The sequence below is a fragment of the Mya arenaria genome, chromosome 12 (genome assembly GCF_026914265.1).
Source record: "Mya arenaria isolate MELC-2E11 chromosome 12, ASM2691426v1".
NCBI classification, from domain to species: Eukaryota; Metazoa; Mollusca; class Bivalvia; order Myida; family Myidae; genus Mya; species Mya arenaria.
Window position 1 is genome coordinate 58964182 of NC_069133.1, and position 16387 is coordinate 58980568.

A 16387-nucleotide genomic window follows, 5' to 3' on the forward strand; every position below is an offset into this window, starting at 1 on the left:
GCATTTACTGTGAACGATCCGGTTCTTTATCAGAAAGGAGAACACATTACCACTGACATTATAGTGATTGAATTGTGAAGCATGCTGAATTTAAACGATTCATTTGTCGTACAATAGATAACCACGATGTTGAAATCTGTATAAAACTGTTCTTCGAAAAATTGCAGGACTTTTATTGTGTTATATTTTCTATGGTGGATTAACTTCTGTTTACGGGTCGAGGTGTGTAAATCATAATATAAATATGATTTTGATAATTTTAGAAATGATTTTAAAATATGGCAGCGAAGTTTTCATTGACAAATGGCTGACGAAAATAATAAATGATGACAAATTCCCTGGAATAAAGCCAGTTTACATCGCTGTAGATGGACGCTACGTTTATGATCAAAATAACAACCTTATCATATAAAATTTGCAGAGAAAGGAAAGGATAAATCGCAACTTCAACATCTTTTTGAACTATATATATGGACTAAATAATAACATATATAAACGTTATGTTTCGAAATTGGATAAAAAAGCTTTCCCGCTGATCAAGTGCAATGGCGTTTCTCGATGATTTGGAAAAATTGATATACGGTGACGTCAACACAACGGGTGTACCGCAAATTAAAGAGTTGTTAAAATTTGCTAACGAATCAAGAAACGCGTCATTCCACCGAGAAGAACTTGACGAGGAGGAGTCAAACGTATGTGGACGGGTATTTCTAATACTGGCGTACAGTATTATCGTCGCGATCTCGTTGTTTGGTAATACATTGGTATGTCACGTGGTATTTAAGAACAAACGCATGAGGACGGTTACAAACATATTTATCGCAAACCTCGCCGTCTCCGATCTCCTTCTGACATGTATCAATGTACCTTTTAATATTGCTCGCAATCTCATGGAAAACTGGCCGTTTGGGAGCGCCATGTGTCATATGATGAACTTTTCGTTAATGGTTTCATCTTATGTGTCAACATTCACTCTGCTTGGAATTGCCCTCGATCGTCAACAAGTCTTGATGTACCCTCTTAATCCCAGGATAAGCAAACCAATAGGAATCGTTGTGATAACTGTCATTTGGATGGTCGCTATAGGCTTGTCGGTACCATTTGGAGTTTACAACAAGGTTCAAACTGTTGATTTCTTCTTCAAGAAAGTAAAAAGATGCACATCGGACTTTCCAACCCCACGTGATAAATGGGATAAATATTTGACAATTACTACTTTCCTATTACAATTTATCATACCTCTGACAGTCATCGGTATCACATATGGAAGAATTGCTAGAAAACTCTGGGTTCGAACTCATGTCGGAGCAGTGACAGAAAACCAACACGTGTCTCAACAAAAAGCCAAACGTAAAAGCATAAAAATGTTGATGGTGGTTGTGGTAGTGTTCGCATTATGTTGGATGCCATTAAATTTATACCAGGTTATCGCAGATTTTAATCCATATTACTTTAGTAGTACATCGTTTTTTATTTGCCATTGGATTGCTATCAGTTCAACATGTTACAATCCGTTCGTTTACTGCTGGCTAAATGAAGCATTTCGAGAGGAGGTTAAGTCCCGGTTTAAATGTTGTTTTCCAAAGTCAAAGCGTGTTCACCCCGGTGTAATTATAGACGGTGTGTTGTTCAGATCAGATCGTAGTTATCAAAGACAGATTTCAAAAATCCCTTCAACAAACAGAAGGGCTTCAATTCCAAACCTTCCAAACGCATTGTACAAACTACACAACGATATTTCAACAAAAGAACGATCCGATGAGCTTATTTTATCACCTGACAATGGGACTTCAGAAAGCGACGTTTTAATTAGTGGAGCAACAATTAGTGGAGCACTTGAGACTGTCCTGGAGTTTCCAGAGCTGTGCATCGCAGAACACATTGAACTTTATATTACGGAGAATGGTAATGATTCGGACCTAACACCGATTGCTCAGGATTAAACGAAAAGTATGCATTATCTTTCATTTAAATTTTACTCTTTATTATTATTGCCTGCAAAATTTCCGAAAGCTGTTTGATTTAATGTATTTTTCAAAGTTCTAATAGCCAAAGTTTTAAACTTTTATTTTGGGAATGTGTAAGATAAAATGTATCTGGAATCTACATTAGTACCTTGCCATTAGTATATCATCATTTTCTGTTAGAAAGGGAATTAATCTTTCTAAAGAACAATCTTAAGTTCTCAGTGATCGGACACATTATGGTCATATTTTATAAATTATAATTCAATGTATATGTTGAAACTAATGTGTTGCAATTAAACTGTCTTGACAATCATGTAATTGAATCAAATGAGTAGGTAATTTATGCGTATTTTCTTCTTTTTATAAACATTAAGGTGCATCTACAGCAATTTATTTCATCATATTTCTAAAAGGAAGAATCTATGAATATAATACAATGTGTAATTTTGTCAACTAGCTTAACACGGAAACTAAGGAGACAGAAAATGAACACACTATATAAAGAATTGTTGTACTCTTCAAAAAACAACAACTTGAAATGACATATTTGTTCCTGTTTGTTTTGCCCTGGACTATCAGTTTAATGGATATAGAACATACGTTGTGCAGAATAACTTTATATATTTTGCATATTTGAAAATACATACATATTGTTAGTGCTAGCTTTAAAGACTTCATTTACTTCAGACAATTCAAATATAGTTATATTTTCAAACATGTTTTTTTCATTAAGAGGGTTATATAAAAAGTATTTTGTACGTTAAAGCGGTTTACTTGCAAAAAATGACGCTGAATATTCGTTCCAAGTTTCGGGAAAGCTCAAGAAATGTAAATAGATACTTTGCATTATATTGCTTGAAATAAAATATATTTTACCTTTATATGCATATGGTTTGCAATTAAATGTTCATCATTTGATTTGACACGAGCATGAGTTTTGTTTATCCTTATAAGATAATAAAATTGGAAATACATGGAATGTTCATTAACAGAAACCCGATAAATTATGCAAAAGGTATTTTGTTGAACAAACGCAAAAATACTGTGAGATTAAAAATCAAAACTATACAAGTCAATAATACAGTGCACCATGTATCTCCAATGTACTTGTTCAAGAAATATTTACACCTCAACTTTAATTCCTTAAATGAACGGCCTTTCGGCAATTGATATTATTGTCCGATGAACGCAATCTCTTCGGATATGTTCCGATCGGGTATAAATATACATGTTCATGTTTATCTTGCTATTGTTTTAATTGTGTCAGCAGACCATGAAAAACGTTAATCATTATGTTGGAAGGTGTAAATGTAAAACTTGTAAAAATATTGTTCCAAAGTGTTCCAATATTACATTAAAAAATGACTATGAATTTGTTTATTTTTACCCGCGTTTAAATGAGGTCATATAAAAAACTGTATCTGGTTACGGCAGGTCGGTTTATTTATTTAAAGAATGGATGAGAATTAATTTCTAAAATGTGTTCTTTAATGATATTTAGTTCTATAATAATTTTGGATATAAATAAGGAATTATTGGTGTAAATATAATTCAAGAATTGCGTGTTGATGTCATAATCGGGGATATATGAACGCATTGAGGCTGGCTACAGTACGCATGGAGTCGTTCGGAAATGTCTGCTGCTGTTTATGAGATCAGCAAAGCTAAGGTCAAGGTAACGGTAAACCCTATTATAAAACTATTTCCGCATAAAAACTCGAGAATGGTTTGAAAATGGACCATAAAGCATAAATATAGGATACCTTGTACAAGGATATGTTTCTTTTTGTTTTAGGTCAGTAGGTCTGGGTAACAGTCAACAATCCTATTAGAACTTTGTTTTCGAGATAAACTTTATATAATGCTGTTTAAGAATTTCACCGTATTTTATTAGATTAAGTTTAAAATCTCTTTGACATTTCCTCGGAACATTAAGCTATATTTGACTGGTTAAGATAACACCTCAGCTGATTTACCTATGCATTGCGTGCTATGGATGCATTTTTATTCGGGTATGCAGAATCGTGTTATATTTTCTTGTAAAAGCAATTGTCTATTGCGAATTTTTAGGACATTTCAACGTTTCTTTCTTGTGTGCATACTTTTTCTTCTTTTTTCTTTTGAAACCCTCGAATATGACATCATTTTCGGGGCTTCATTAAACAAAACATAAAATAGGGAACCATGGTAATTGCAGTAATATACGTTTAAAAAGATTCATTGAAATGCAATCCGGTGCAACATGCAATACTATATTTACAACTTTACAACTTCAATAGGTGCATAATTTCATGATCAGAGCCGTAGCCATATCTATATTCGGAAGATTTGGTAGGTTTTTACGATACAACAAATAGGTCAATGTCTTTTATAGGTTTTAATTTTAGAACTATTACACACAACTGAGGGTCGGATAGAATTATTAGAATCGGCAAGTTAGCCCACGAAGGTGTTAAATATCACCCTCAGCCCGACTGCCAAGTCCTTAAACCTGGCCCGCAATGTCATGTTCTATTTCATTATTAACAACTTGAAGGATGCAAGACTAACAAAGGCTTTAGAATGTTTTATCCAAACGCAGTTTCCTATATTAATGTTTATCATTGCATAAATCCCTGTTTTCGACCTGTTCAATGGATGAAGACCTATTTAAAAAAACTGATCTGAAAATGATTTACCATATTCATAATTCAGGCCCCGACATTATACAAAACGCTTATCTTTAACAAATTGTGAGGAAATAATCGGCAATGTTAAAGTAACAATACTTATGAAAATCAATTGGTTAATATTTATGAACAATACAGGGACAACCCCAGTAGTCGAAACTTCCAGTATGTCTTCCCAAAGACATTAATTAACAAATAAAAAAAGTTAAACATATCACCCGTGTATAAATTTTGTTCATCCGACTATTTCAGGATCAAATGCAGATATCATTTCGTTTTTTTCTTTATGATAAAGGCAATGACTTTTTTTAAAAAGCTGCCTCCTTGAACTTAAGTAATGATACACAACATGTTGTTCATGCTCATATTCTATGTAAGTTATAAAAATAAATTGATTAAGGATGCCAAGGAGAAAACATGTAACGTTAAATGACACAATGACCCTGTTTAATGGGCTCTAGGTTCGGTCACAGACCCATTAAGACTTATCATAAATAGAACATAAATTCTACATGCTGGGCAAATACACTTGACAGTTTCAAGGCGTTACCTAACAAGCTTTGATAAACACCTCTAGTTTTCTATAATATATTTTAGTTTAAAGAATGTCAACGAGAGTGGGTAGACGTTCTTTTATCGCTCTCATTATTATTGGATCTATTGTGGTATAACTTGGAGTACATGGACATATTTTACATAAAAATGTCTGGAATTACCTAAGTGTCATTCTGTGGAAAATTCGTTTGTGATTCCGGAAGTCAAATAAGGAAAAAATAAGAAAAACTCATTTCCTTTTGTCTAAATTCAAATTTTTAAGTGTGAAAATTCTGATTTGTTCTCAGTCCACGTCCTACCCTGTTGTATAAAAGTACCGTGACAATGGATATAGATTGCGGAACAGAGCAATTATTAGATTTGCGAGAAATTAGTTTTGATCGGCTTAAGGTCGAAGAGACGTTAAACGTTGCATGTCATGCGACTATCGACCAGACATCATGTGACCAGCAGTCATGTGATCAGAGGTCATGTGACGATAGCGACGAGAGTAGCCATGGCAACGACACTTTAATGGAGGACCTTAATGAATCCGACTTCCGGGTTCTGCACGAGTAAGGAGTATAGTGAACCTTTTCAGAGATCTCCCACGGGATATGTTTGTTGCACAACTTGTCCAGAGTTATTTCTCCAGTGAAAGTGATTTAGAGCGAATCCGATTAATGTACTTTGACAATATTAAGGAAACACAAAGTGCCTTTCCGTTTGGCCCTAACGCAGAATTAAAGAGACGCAACGTATCTCGGTCGGGCGAGCCCCTTGTGGTGCGCTTAGCACAAGACATACATACCATCATTGAGGTAACCGAGGGCGGAGACTACAATATCTTGAAGCCTTTGATTAGCACTGCAAAGTCGGCGCGTCGTCCGTCTGTCTACACCGGTACTAAGCAACAACGGATCCCCTCAGTGGCAACGGACAATTATGTAAGTGTTGTCGAGTTTAAGCTTTTGAAAGACACTGTCACTTCTCTGCAAGCTAATTTACATTTGATGAAACAGACTCAGCTCGCATATGACAAACTCAAACATGATAATCTGAAGTATTCAAATGACATACTAGACTTAACAAAGCAAAACGTCAAAGAGCTATGTGCAGATGTGAAAGAGACTGGTTGTAAAAGTAGGGACGCAGTGCGTGATCTAACCTGCTCATTAATGAGCAGAATTACTGAACTAGCGGATAGAATTAGACATTTAGAAGTATTTCTTGACACCCAAGACATTGTTACTATAGCTAAAATACGTGGGGGGTCACATGACCAGGGGATCCAAGATCACCAGGAATACGGCGACGCTTCCCAAAATCGTCAAGACTACTTTGACACTAAAGACACGCGACGCAAAAACGCATCAAAGTGGTTAAATGGCTTGTCTGAATGTGTTTTCCTTGATACTACTTGTAAGGGCGTTTTTAATGAAGGTCCTGTCAGTGCGAAAAAGAGCCCATCCGACTTTGCGTGGCTTAGACGATACTCATGGACAACTCGGTGACGTGATGGAGGGCTTTATCGGTAGGACACGGGCTAAAGGTGCTCTTCATATGCGCCCGGGCTGCGTGGTGGGGGATGTGACAGGCGTTCAGTATAGCATGGACACTAACGGTATTCTTCAAGACCATTCGACGAAGGACGTGACCGGCCGCAAGGATGCCATGAACGCTTATCATACACCCAAAGACTTTAATATGGAGGGTGCGATTGATGATCAGTGTAGCGTGGGCGCTTGTCCTATTCTTAACGGCTACGACAATGAGGTCTTGACCGACGATCAGCACAGTGTGAATGCTTACATATGCAACACAGTAACGGGACTGATATGATACCCGGCGATCAGTGTGGCGTAGACGCTCACCATACGCGTCTCGCCTACGGTACGGAGGACACGACAGGCGATATACGATGGGTGGATAACGCCAGGAACGGCGTGAAAATACCAATGGGAATAGCCTGTCTAGTGCGATAGAACCTACTTATTATCCGATCTCTGTCGTATCAACCTATCGAAAGGATCTTAATCGTGAAAGTGACGAAGGTTTTATTATTCAACAAAATAAACACCGCAGGCGCTATTGTGTGCTAGGCTTAAACAGAAACGTTAATGTGGAAATCATTTCTAATGTGATAGAAAGCAAGGGCCCAAAAGTGGTTAATATTAAAGTGTTACCTTTGAAAAGAAATCCATACAAGTGTTTCGTAAAATTAGCTTTAGTAGCCAATAATGAGGCGGATCTTGTGCTTGACTATGACTTTTGGCCAAGCTATGTTTCATGTCATCCCTGGTCACCAAGCGGACATAGACGTGAACGCTCCCGTACACCACCTGTGACGAAGGACCCAACATACGAACTTCCTCCTCGATTCAAACGCTTGGTAGATAGCCGTGCTGTGGAGAACCACGAACAGAGGTCGTGGGCGGAAAATATGAACTTGCGTAATAAATTTCAAGCTTTGAGCTGTTCAGTGGATTAGATCATTGTTTTACTGCAATAGTACAAGGGTATATTAATGGTTTAACATCTAGAAATGAGTAGCAGCAGTTTAAATATTGTTACATGGAATATTACTGGCTTATTGTCAAACGTGTCATATTTGAATGACTTACTTAATGAAGGTTGCATTGATATAATTGGAATATGTGAACACTGGCTATACCCACATAACATGCATTTTCTCAAGTCTGTATCTAGTGATTACAATATGCATGCGGTTTGTGATAAGGACCTGAATATAAATAGGGCAGGGGTAGGAAAAGGGGTGGTATCACTTATGTGGAATAAGAAATTCGATGATCTAATTACTCCACTAAATATTGATGATGACCACATTGTAGGAATACAATTGCAACTTTGCTCGAATCAGTACATATATATATTTGAAGTGTATCTACCATGTGTTAACCATAAAATCAATGTTTTTAATGAGTATATTGACAAGCTGTATGACTTATATTATAGCTATTGTGATAAAGGAATTCCGTTATTTATGGGTGATTTCAATGCAAAAGTTAATACTCAACCCATGACTTCTAGAGATAAAAGATTAGTCAAATTCTTAAGTGATTGCAATTTATGTGCTGTTAATCTGTTAAATGACTGTTGTGGGCCGCGGGATACATTTGTGTCCTATGATAACAATTATTATTCTACCTTAGATTATGTATGCATGCCGTTTGAATTTTGCGATATGATTTTGCATTGTGAAGTTTCCAGTGACTGTTGTTTTAACGTTTCAAGACATAGACCTGTATTATGTTGTATGAACGTACAATTTGATAATGAATGTGCGTCAGACAAGAATAGTGCCTTAAGCACTGGTATAAACTGGAAAAAAGTGAATGATGCAAATATTAAACTTTATCATACCATGCTGTTAAATGACGATAGACTTACCAATAGTAAGAACTGCTCCTTGGATAAACAATACATAGATGATAGCTACAAGCGTATTTGTGACACGCTAATCAAAGGTGCAAATAGTTCATTCCCAAAGAGGCGTTTTAAACGGTTTCTTAAACCGTACTGGTCAGAGACTTTGACGAAAGAACACATGTCAATGTGGGACGCTTGCGAACTGTGGCGCCGTTCGGGTAGACCAAGAGTGCCGACCGATGTAATGTTCGTTGCATACAAGAGCGCCAAACGTAAATTCCGTCTTGCTCAGAGACGGTGTATCGAGGAATATCTAGCCACCATAGACAACACCCTAGAACATATAGCAAAGACTGATCCAGGCAGATTTTGGAAAACGGTCAATTCTAGGAAAAAGTTATCAATTTCAAATAGCGGGGCAGGAATAAACTTTAATGGAACAATGTACCGGGACAGGAACGATCTAGTTAGGGAATGGGGCTTATATTTCCAAGATCTTTATTTCCCATCACAATCTCAGGATGTTGTCGATGACTGGAAGGAACATGTATCACGAACAGTCCAGAATGCATTTGACAATATTAAACCTGACCCAGATGCTTTTGTGTCAGAAAGAGTAGTTGACAGTGCGATTCAAACGTTACCTAAGTGCAAGGCAGGTGGAAGTGACGGGATTTTATATGAACACTTTATCTATGGAAGGGCCGTTATAGCTCCAGTATTGGCTGAGATGTTTACTTGTATGTTAAGACTGTCCCATATTCCGGTGTCTATGAAGATAGGTACAATAACTACTATGCACAAGGGAGGTAATAAGAGAAAAGACGACCCAAATAACTATCGAGCCATCACTCTGTCGTCGGTCATTTTAAAAGTTTTTGAAATAGTTATTTTGCAACGATGCAAGGACCAACTGCTTACAAACATTGACAACCAACAGGGTGGTTTTCAGGAACAGTTAGGGTGTTTGATGTCATCTTTTGCTCTACGTGAAAGCTTATTATTCGCCCGGGAACATTCCTTAACTGTATATCTTTGTTTTCTGGATGGGAGACAAGCTTTTGACCGCGTTTGGCACGATGATTCACCCTATCGAAGTGTTTATAGACTATAGAAAACTAACATTTTTGAGCCAATTATGTCGACTGCCGACTAAATATTTGGCTAAGGAAATATTTAACCATAGACTTGTCAAGTATCTCCATGGTGACAAACAGACTGTCGGCTTCGTTCCGGACGTATTTCGTTTATTGATGAAATATTCATTATACAAATACATAGTGTTTTACGTGGACTACGGTAAGTTCCCCTCTTCCTACGCTTGGAAAAGTATTATCCAAAATAAGGTGCTGAAAATGGAAAGGCAAAAAGTGTTCGACTCTGTGCTCCAACTTAATTCAAGGTGGCTCACCCCAAACATAATCACACCGGGGAAATATTCAAATTTATGGATAGCTGCAAAGGCCTCTCCAAAACTATTGTCGATGTGCTCATTTCTAATGAACTTAAGTGCCTCATTTATGACGAGACAATACTCTCGCAACTGTGAAATGTGTCATCTTATATGTGAAAGCCTGCCAGAACATATCATGTGCTACTGTTATAAGATCGATCATGTGAGGCAAACACTGTGGGAACATGTCATTGACCTTAAAAGTGTGGTTTATTTTAGAAAGTTTATGACTCTAAGTGGGAGAGAACAGTGCCTCAATATATTGAACATTTCTTCAGAAATGTCAGATATGAAATTGTCAAGTTGGGATTTAGCAAAGGTGCTTAAAAACATGTTTGAATTTGCGTAATATAACCGGGACTTACACATAAAGGCAGAGCATATATATATATCGCCTCTAATGAAGGCTAGTTTGCTAAGAATGAAATATTCATCCTTATATTGCATTTCGTGTTGCTGTTGTTGTTATTACTTCTTTAAATGCTCAATGACTGTAATAACTGCTATTTGTTATTGACTACTCATGAATCTGAACATTTAGTCTTAGTCTGCCACACTATTGATTCAAAATACAGAAATCTTGATGAAATATACGAGCAATAATAACTCGAAGTATGTAAGGTAATACGAAGAACTTCAAATGTTTTTACCCTTATAAACAAAAAAAGCTTGTTACATTTGTATTTCCATATAAATTGAATCGTTTACATTTGATTCTCCTTATGCAGTATGGAATTTAGAATTTCGCTTTCATGTCTATGTTCCAAAAACCTGCAATTATAAACAAATCAACCAAACACCTCGGGCAATTACTCAATTATATCTTAGTTGTGATAATTGAGTAATTATCTTCACTGACCTTGCACATATAGGTGTAAATTATCCTTCAAATTCAAAAACACCAGTTCATTTATTTTGTATGTCTTGTCCAATGTTGTGTATATAAAACCATGCATTTTTTGACATTTGTATTGTACTTTGGTATCAACTAAACCTGCTGTATATATGTTATGCTCTCCATGTATGGAGGAAATAAAAGATCTATCTATCTATCTAATTAAATGTTCATCATTTGATTTGACACGAGCATGAGTTTTGTTTATCCTTATAAGATAATAAAATTGGAAATACATGGAATGTTCATTAACAGAAACCCGATAAATTATGCAAAAGGTATTTTGTTGAACAAACGCAAAAATTTTGTGAGATTAAAAATCAAAACTATACAAGTCAATAATACAGTGCACCATGTATCTCCAATGTACTTGTTCAAGAAATATTTACACCTCAACTTCAATTCCTTAAATGAACGGCCTTTCGGTAATTGATATTATCGTCCGATGAACGCAACCTCTTCGGATATGCTCGGATCGGGTATAAATATACATGTTCATGTTTATCTTGCTATTGTTTTAATTGTGTCAGCAGACCATGAAAAACGTTAATCGTTATGTTGAAAGGTGTAAATGTATAACTTGTAAAAACATTGTTGTCATAGAAGTGTTCCAATATTACATTAAAAAATGACTATGAATTTGTTTATTTTTACCCGCGTTTAAATGAGGTCATATAAAAAACTGTATCTGGTTACGGCAGGTCGGTTTATTTAAAGAATGGATGAGAATTAATTTCTAAAATATGTTCTTTAATGATATTTAGTTCTATAATAATTTTGGATATAAATAAGGAATTATTGGTGTAAATATAATTCAAGAATTGTGTGTTGATGTCATAATCGGGGATATATGAACGCAATGAGGCTGGCTACAGTACGCATGGAGTCGTTCGGAAATGTCTGCTGCTGTTTATGAGATCAGCAAAGCTAAGGTCAAGGTAACGGTAAACCCTATTATAAAACTATTTCCGCATAAAAACTCGAGAATGGTTTGAAAATGGACCATGAAGCATAAATGTAGGATACCTTGTACAAGGATATGTTTCTTTTTGTTTTAGGTCAGTAGGTCTGGGTAACAGTCAACAATCCTATTAGAACTTGGTTTTCGAGATAAACTTTGTATAATGCTGTTTAAGAATTTCACCGTATTTTATTAGATTAAGTTTAAAATCTCTTTGACATTTCCTCGGAACATTAAGCTATATCTGACTGGTTAAGATAACACCTCAGCTGATTTACCTATGCATTGCGTACTATGGATGCATTTTTATTCGGGTATGCAGAATCGTATTATATTTTCTTGTAAAAGCAATTGTCTATTGCGAATTTTTAGGACATTTCAACGTTTCTTTCTTGTGTGCGTACTTTTTCTTCTTTTTTCTTTTGAAACCCTCGAATATGACATCATTTTCGGGGCTTCATTAAACAAAACATAAAATAGGGAACCATGATAATTGCAGTAATATACGTTTAAAACAATTCATTGAAATGCAATCCGGTGCAACATGCAATACTATATTTACAACTTTACAGCTTTAATAGGTGCATAATTTCATGATCAGAGCCGTAGCCATATCTATATTCGAAAGATTTGGTAGGTTTTTTACGATACAACAAATAGGTCAATGTCTTTTATAGGTTTTAACTTTAGAACTATTACACACAACTAAGGGTCGGATAGAATTATTAGAATCGGCAAGTTAGCCCACGAAGGTGTTATATATCACCCTCAGCCCGACTGCCAAGTCCTTAAACCAAGCCCGCAATGTCATGTTCTATTTCATTATTAACAACTTGAAGGATGTAAGACTGACCAAGGCTTTAAAATGTTTTATCCAAACGCAGTTTCCTATATTAATGTTTATCATTGCATAAATCCCTGTTTTCGACCTGTTCAATGGATGAAGACCTATTTAAAAAAAACTGATCTGAAAATGATTTACCATATTCATAATTCGGGCCCCGACATTATACAAAACGCTTATCTTACACAAATTGTGAGGAAAGATCGGCAATGTTAAAGTAACAATACTTATGAAAATCAATTGGTTAATATTTATGAACAATACAGGGACAACCCTAGTAGTCGAAACTTCCAGTATGTCTTTCCAAAGACATTAATTAACAAAAAGTTAAACATAACACCCGTGTATAAATTTTGTTCATCCGACTATTTCAGGATCAAATGCAGATATCATTTCGTTTTGTTCGTTATGATAAAGGCAATGACTTTTTTTAAAAAGCTGCCTCCTTGAACTTAAGTAAAGATACACAACATGTTGTTCATGCTCATATTCTATATAAGGTATAAAAATAAATTGATTAAGGATGCCAAGGAGAAAACATGTAACGTTAAATGACACAATGACCCTGTTTAATGGGCACTAGGTTCGGTCACAGACCCATTAATACTTATCATAAATAGAACATAAAATCTACATGCTGGGCAAATAAACTTGACAGTTTCAAGGCGTTACCTAACCAGCTTTGATAAACACCTCTAGTTTTCTATAATATATTTGAAGTGTGATGTTTGTAGAGTTTGCTTTTAACGCCCATGTTTCTAGTTCGTGATAGTGTTGTTTTTTTGTTCTTTGTCATTGGTCTCAGAAACGTATTGAAATAATTCTAAAATAACAATACAAACCGTTTTGAAGTTTTTATAATGCTGTCTATTCTTGTTTTTCGCAACCAAAAACAATATGAAGATTTAATCAATTTCTTTCTTCGATTAATATTATAAACACACTCAAGATGTAGTTGCGTCCGCATTTGATTTTATGGAAAACATATTCAAATGCAATGTTTGCCAGTGACTGTCACAGCGATATGTATATAGATTCAGAATCATTTTGGTCGATAACCCTTTAACGGTACTGTATATTCTTCGTAGCTCACTTTTGGGGTAAGTACATTTAGCTTGGCTTGCGTGGTCTGCCAATTATCGTTCATAGTCACGTTGGTTTGGCTTCCAATTGATCTTTCTTGCAGCTCGTTAAAAAACAATAATCTTAATTGTGTTATGATGTCTGTAATAAATGTTTTATATTTCATTTGTTTCGTAAAAAAGATCATTGAGGCTGCCAAACAACAATACACCAATTGAGTAAAATTTAAACAGACACCAAAAAGTCAGATGTAATCAATGTAATCTCTCTACGGCATTCCTCTTTTGAAATATTAATCTATCTCTGGTTTGTTAAAGCACGATTGATCACGTTATCTGTTATCAAAATGTGCTAGCTATATAAATCGTTCGCATAATAATTTTAATCGCGAATAAGAATATCAAAATCATAATTTTCTATCAGCATAATTGTCTAAGACATTTTTGAGACTCTAAATCAGATAAAAAAAAAGGATCAACACTGTAGTGAATATCCTGATATAAATTATCTCATTACAACATATATTAATGTGGATTTCTTTACCGTATATTCAACTTCTGGTTATTTAAGAAGAGGACATAGGCCAGCATTGTGTCCAGAGTACCAGAACACGAAACCGTGCCAGAAAACGACATGTCTTATAAAAAATTTTACATGCAATGTTACTTAGAAATCCAATCATGTAGGTACTTGTGAGAGATTTAATTGATACTGTTATTCGGGCCGGGATGAAAATTTCCCTATTCGTTATTCCATTGTGTCTTCTGCAAAACAGCCATTGTACAAACGTTTGTTTATACTATCAAAGGCTATAATAATGGAACACAAATGGTAGTTCTAAAGATGGGATTTAAGTATATATCACAAAATGGCAGTATAGAAAACATATTATGTCAGTCGTGAGTCCGTCACAGGAAACAGACAGTTATGTCATGGCCTTGAAGCTTCGTAAACAAACAACAATATGTTGTCCACAGATGCCAGTATTTTATTGAGATTAATAAACAGATATACAAAAATGTCGTTGCACAAATGACACATTAGCATACGAGCGTATTTGAAAGAAATGCATTTAGCAGAACGATATATTAGAAGTTAAATTGTATTGGTTTGTTACTATTATGGAATTGATGCATTGCTGTGCAAGAAAATCACCGTATAATCTCTATTAACCATCTGTTTTGTCTATTCTCTTATATGACTTGGTGATATTCTGTAATAGGCTTGTATATGTGCTATCAAAATGCGTTTCCTATTGTATTTCTCTCGAGTATTTTATTTATACAGCGTACAAAGGCGTTCTCATAGATTGCTATTCAATCTCTAACGCGATTGTCTAGTGCGGTAATGTGTGACAATGGTCGTTTCGCTGCTTCTTCCTTTTGAACATCCTCCTAATTGAATTATATTTTGAATCTTCATCAGGTAATATGTTAATGACTCCGTTCATTTAAAAATTAGGTAAATTTACTAAAGTGCACTTGTAATGTATTATAATTAAGTTTCCATCTAATCCGTGTATCTTAATTGAACATATTGCATGCCTAAAACTAGTCCTGGACTTTAACACAAGTCATCATTTGCAAGAATAAATGTTTATGTACTAGACTTTTTGTGATAAAAACAAAACACGTATTCATGCGAATGCAATGCGCAATTTAGCTAGTTTGAAATGTGAGTTGTTTTGCGTCGACAGTCGAAAGAAAAACTTTAAATCTTCATCTAAAAAAAGGCCCATATCTTAGATATTTTGCATTATGCATTGTGTAGTGGTCTTTCACCAAGATAGTTCGAATAAATCGACTGGGGTCGAAGTTTACCCCGCCTTGGGGGCAATCGTATTTATTTATTTGCGTATCTTCTTCTCCAAAACGAAATTGCCTAAGGTAAGACTTCCAGAAAATAGCATTTATCAATATTGTTCAAATAATACCCCTATGGTCAACATTGGCTCTACTTCGTGGCTCTCTTGTTTTTAATTGACATATGTAATGAAAACCTTCTGTTCTAAAAAGACAAGGCCAAAGGGTTAACTTAGTAAGAATGTAGCATTGTCTAGTTTTGTTTTTCGTAGCTAATAGGGAAAACAGTTTTCTCCAAATCAGTAATGCCTTGAGCTAGTTATTTGGAATGTAGCATTATTCTGTTGTCCTGTACAATGTATGTTCAAATTGTGCCCCTCGGGTTATAATTGCCCCGCCCCGAGGATCACTTTTTTACGTGGACTTACATGAGGAAACATTTTATTTTACTCTAACATTGCAAAGATGTACGACTGATGTCAAGTGGTACAAATTTGAATAAAAAAAATCAGCGAGACCATTTCACATAAATTATTTGTTTGATGTCCGTTAACGCTACCTATCGGAAATTCACAATTTGTTATTTCATTGATCAATACTGAAGCCGTGCTCTTTATAGCATTTAACGAATTGCACTTTATGGTTTTGTTTATCCAATATTAGGGCACCTAAATATAACGACATTTTCAGAAAAAAATGCTGTCATGTTTTTTGTGTTTGATTTTTTTACGTTTGGTCAAGAAATAAATTCTTAGCGCCTTGAAACTATTTTCGTTTGTCTTCGTTTTT

The 16387-nt window shown here is 35.3% G+C and overlaps 1 protein-coding gene across 1 annotated transcript; it reads left to right on the forward strand.

The window, feature by feature from the left end:
* Positions 1–451: 451 nt before the first annotated feature.
* Positions 452–2888, forward strand: LOC128212431 (G-protein coupled receptor 83-like). Its single transcript, XM_052917892.1, has one exon. The coding sequence runs from the start codon at positions 546–548 to the stop codon at positions 1941–1943; it is 1398 nt and encodes a 465-aa protein (XP_052773852.1). The 5' UTR covers positions 452–545; the 3' UTR covers positions 1944–2888.
* The last annotated feature ends 13499 nt before the right edge of the window (positions 2889–16387 follow it).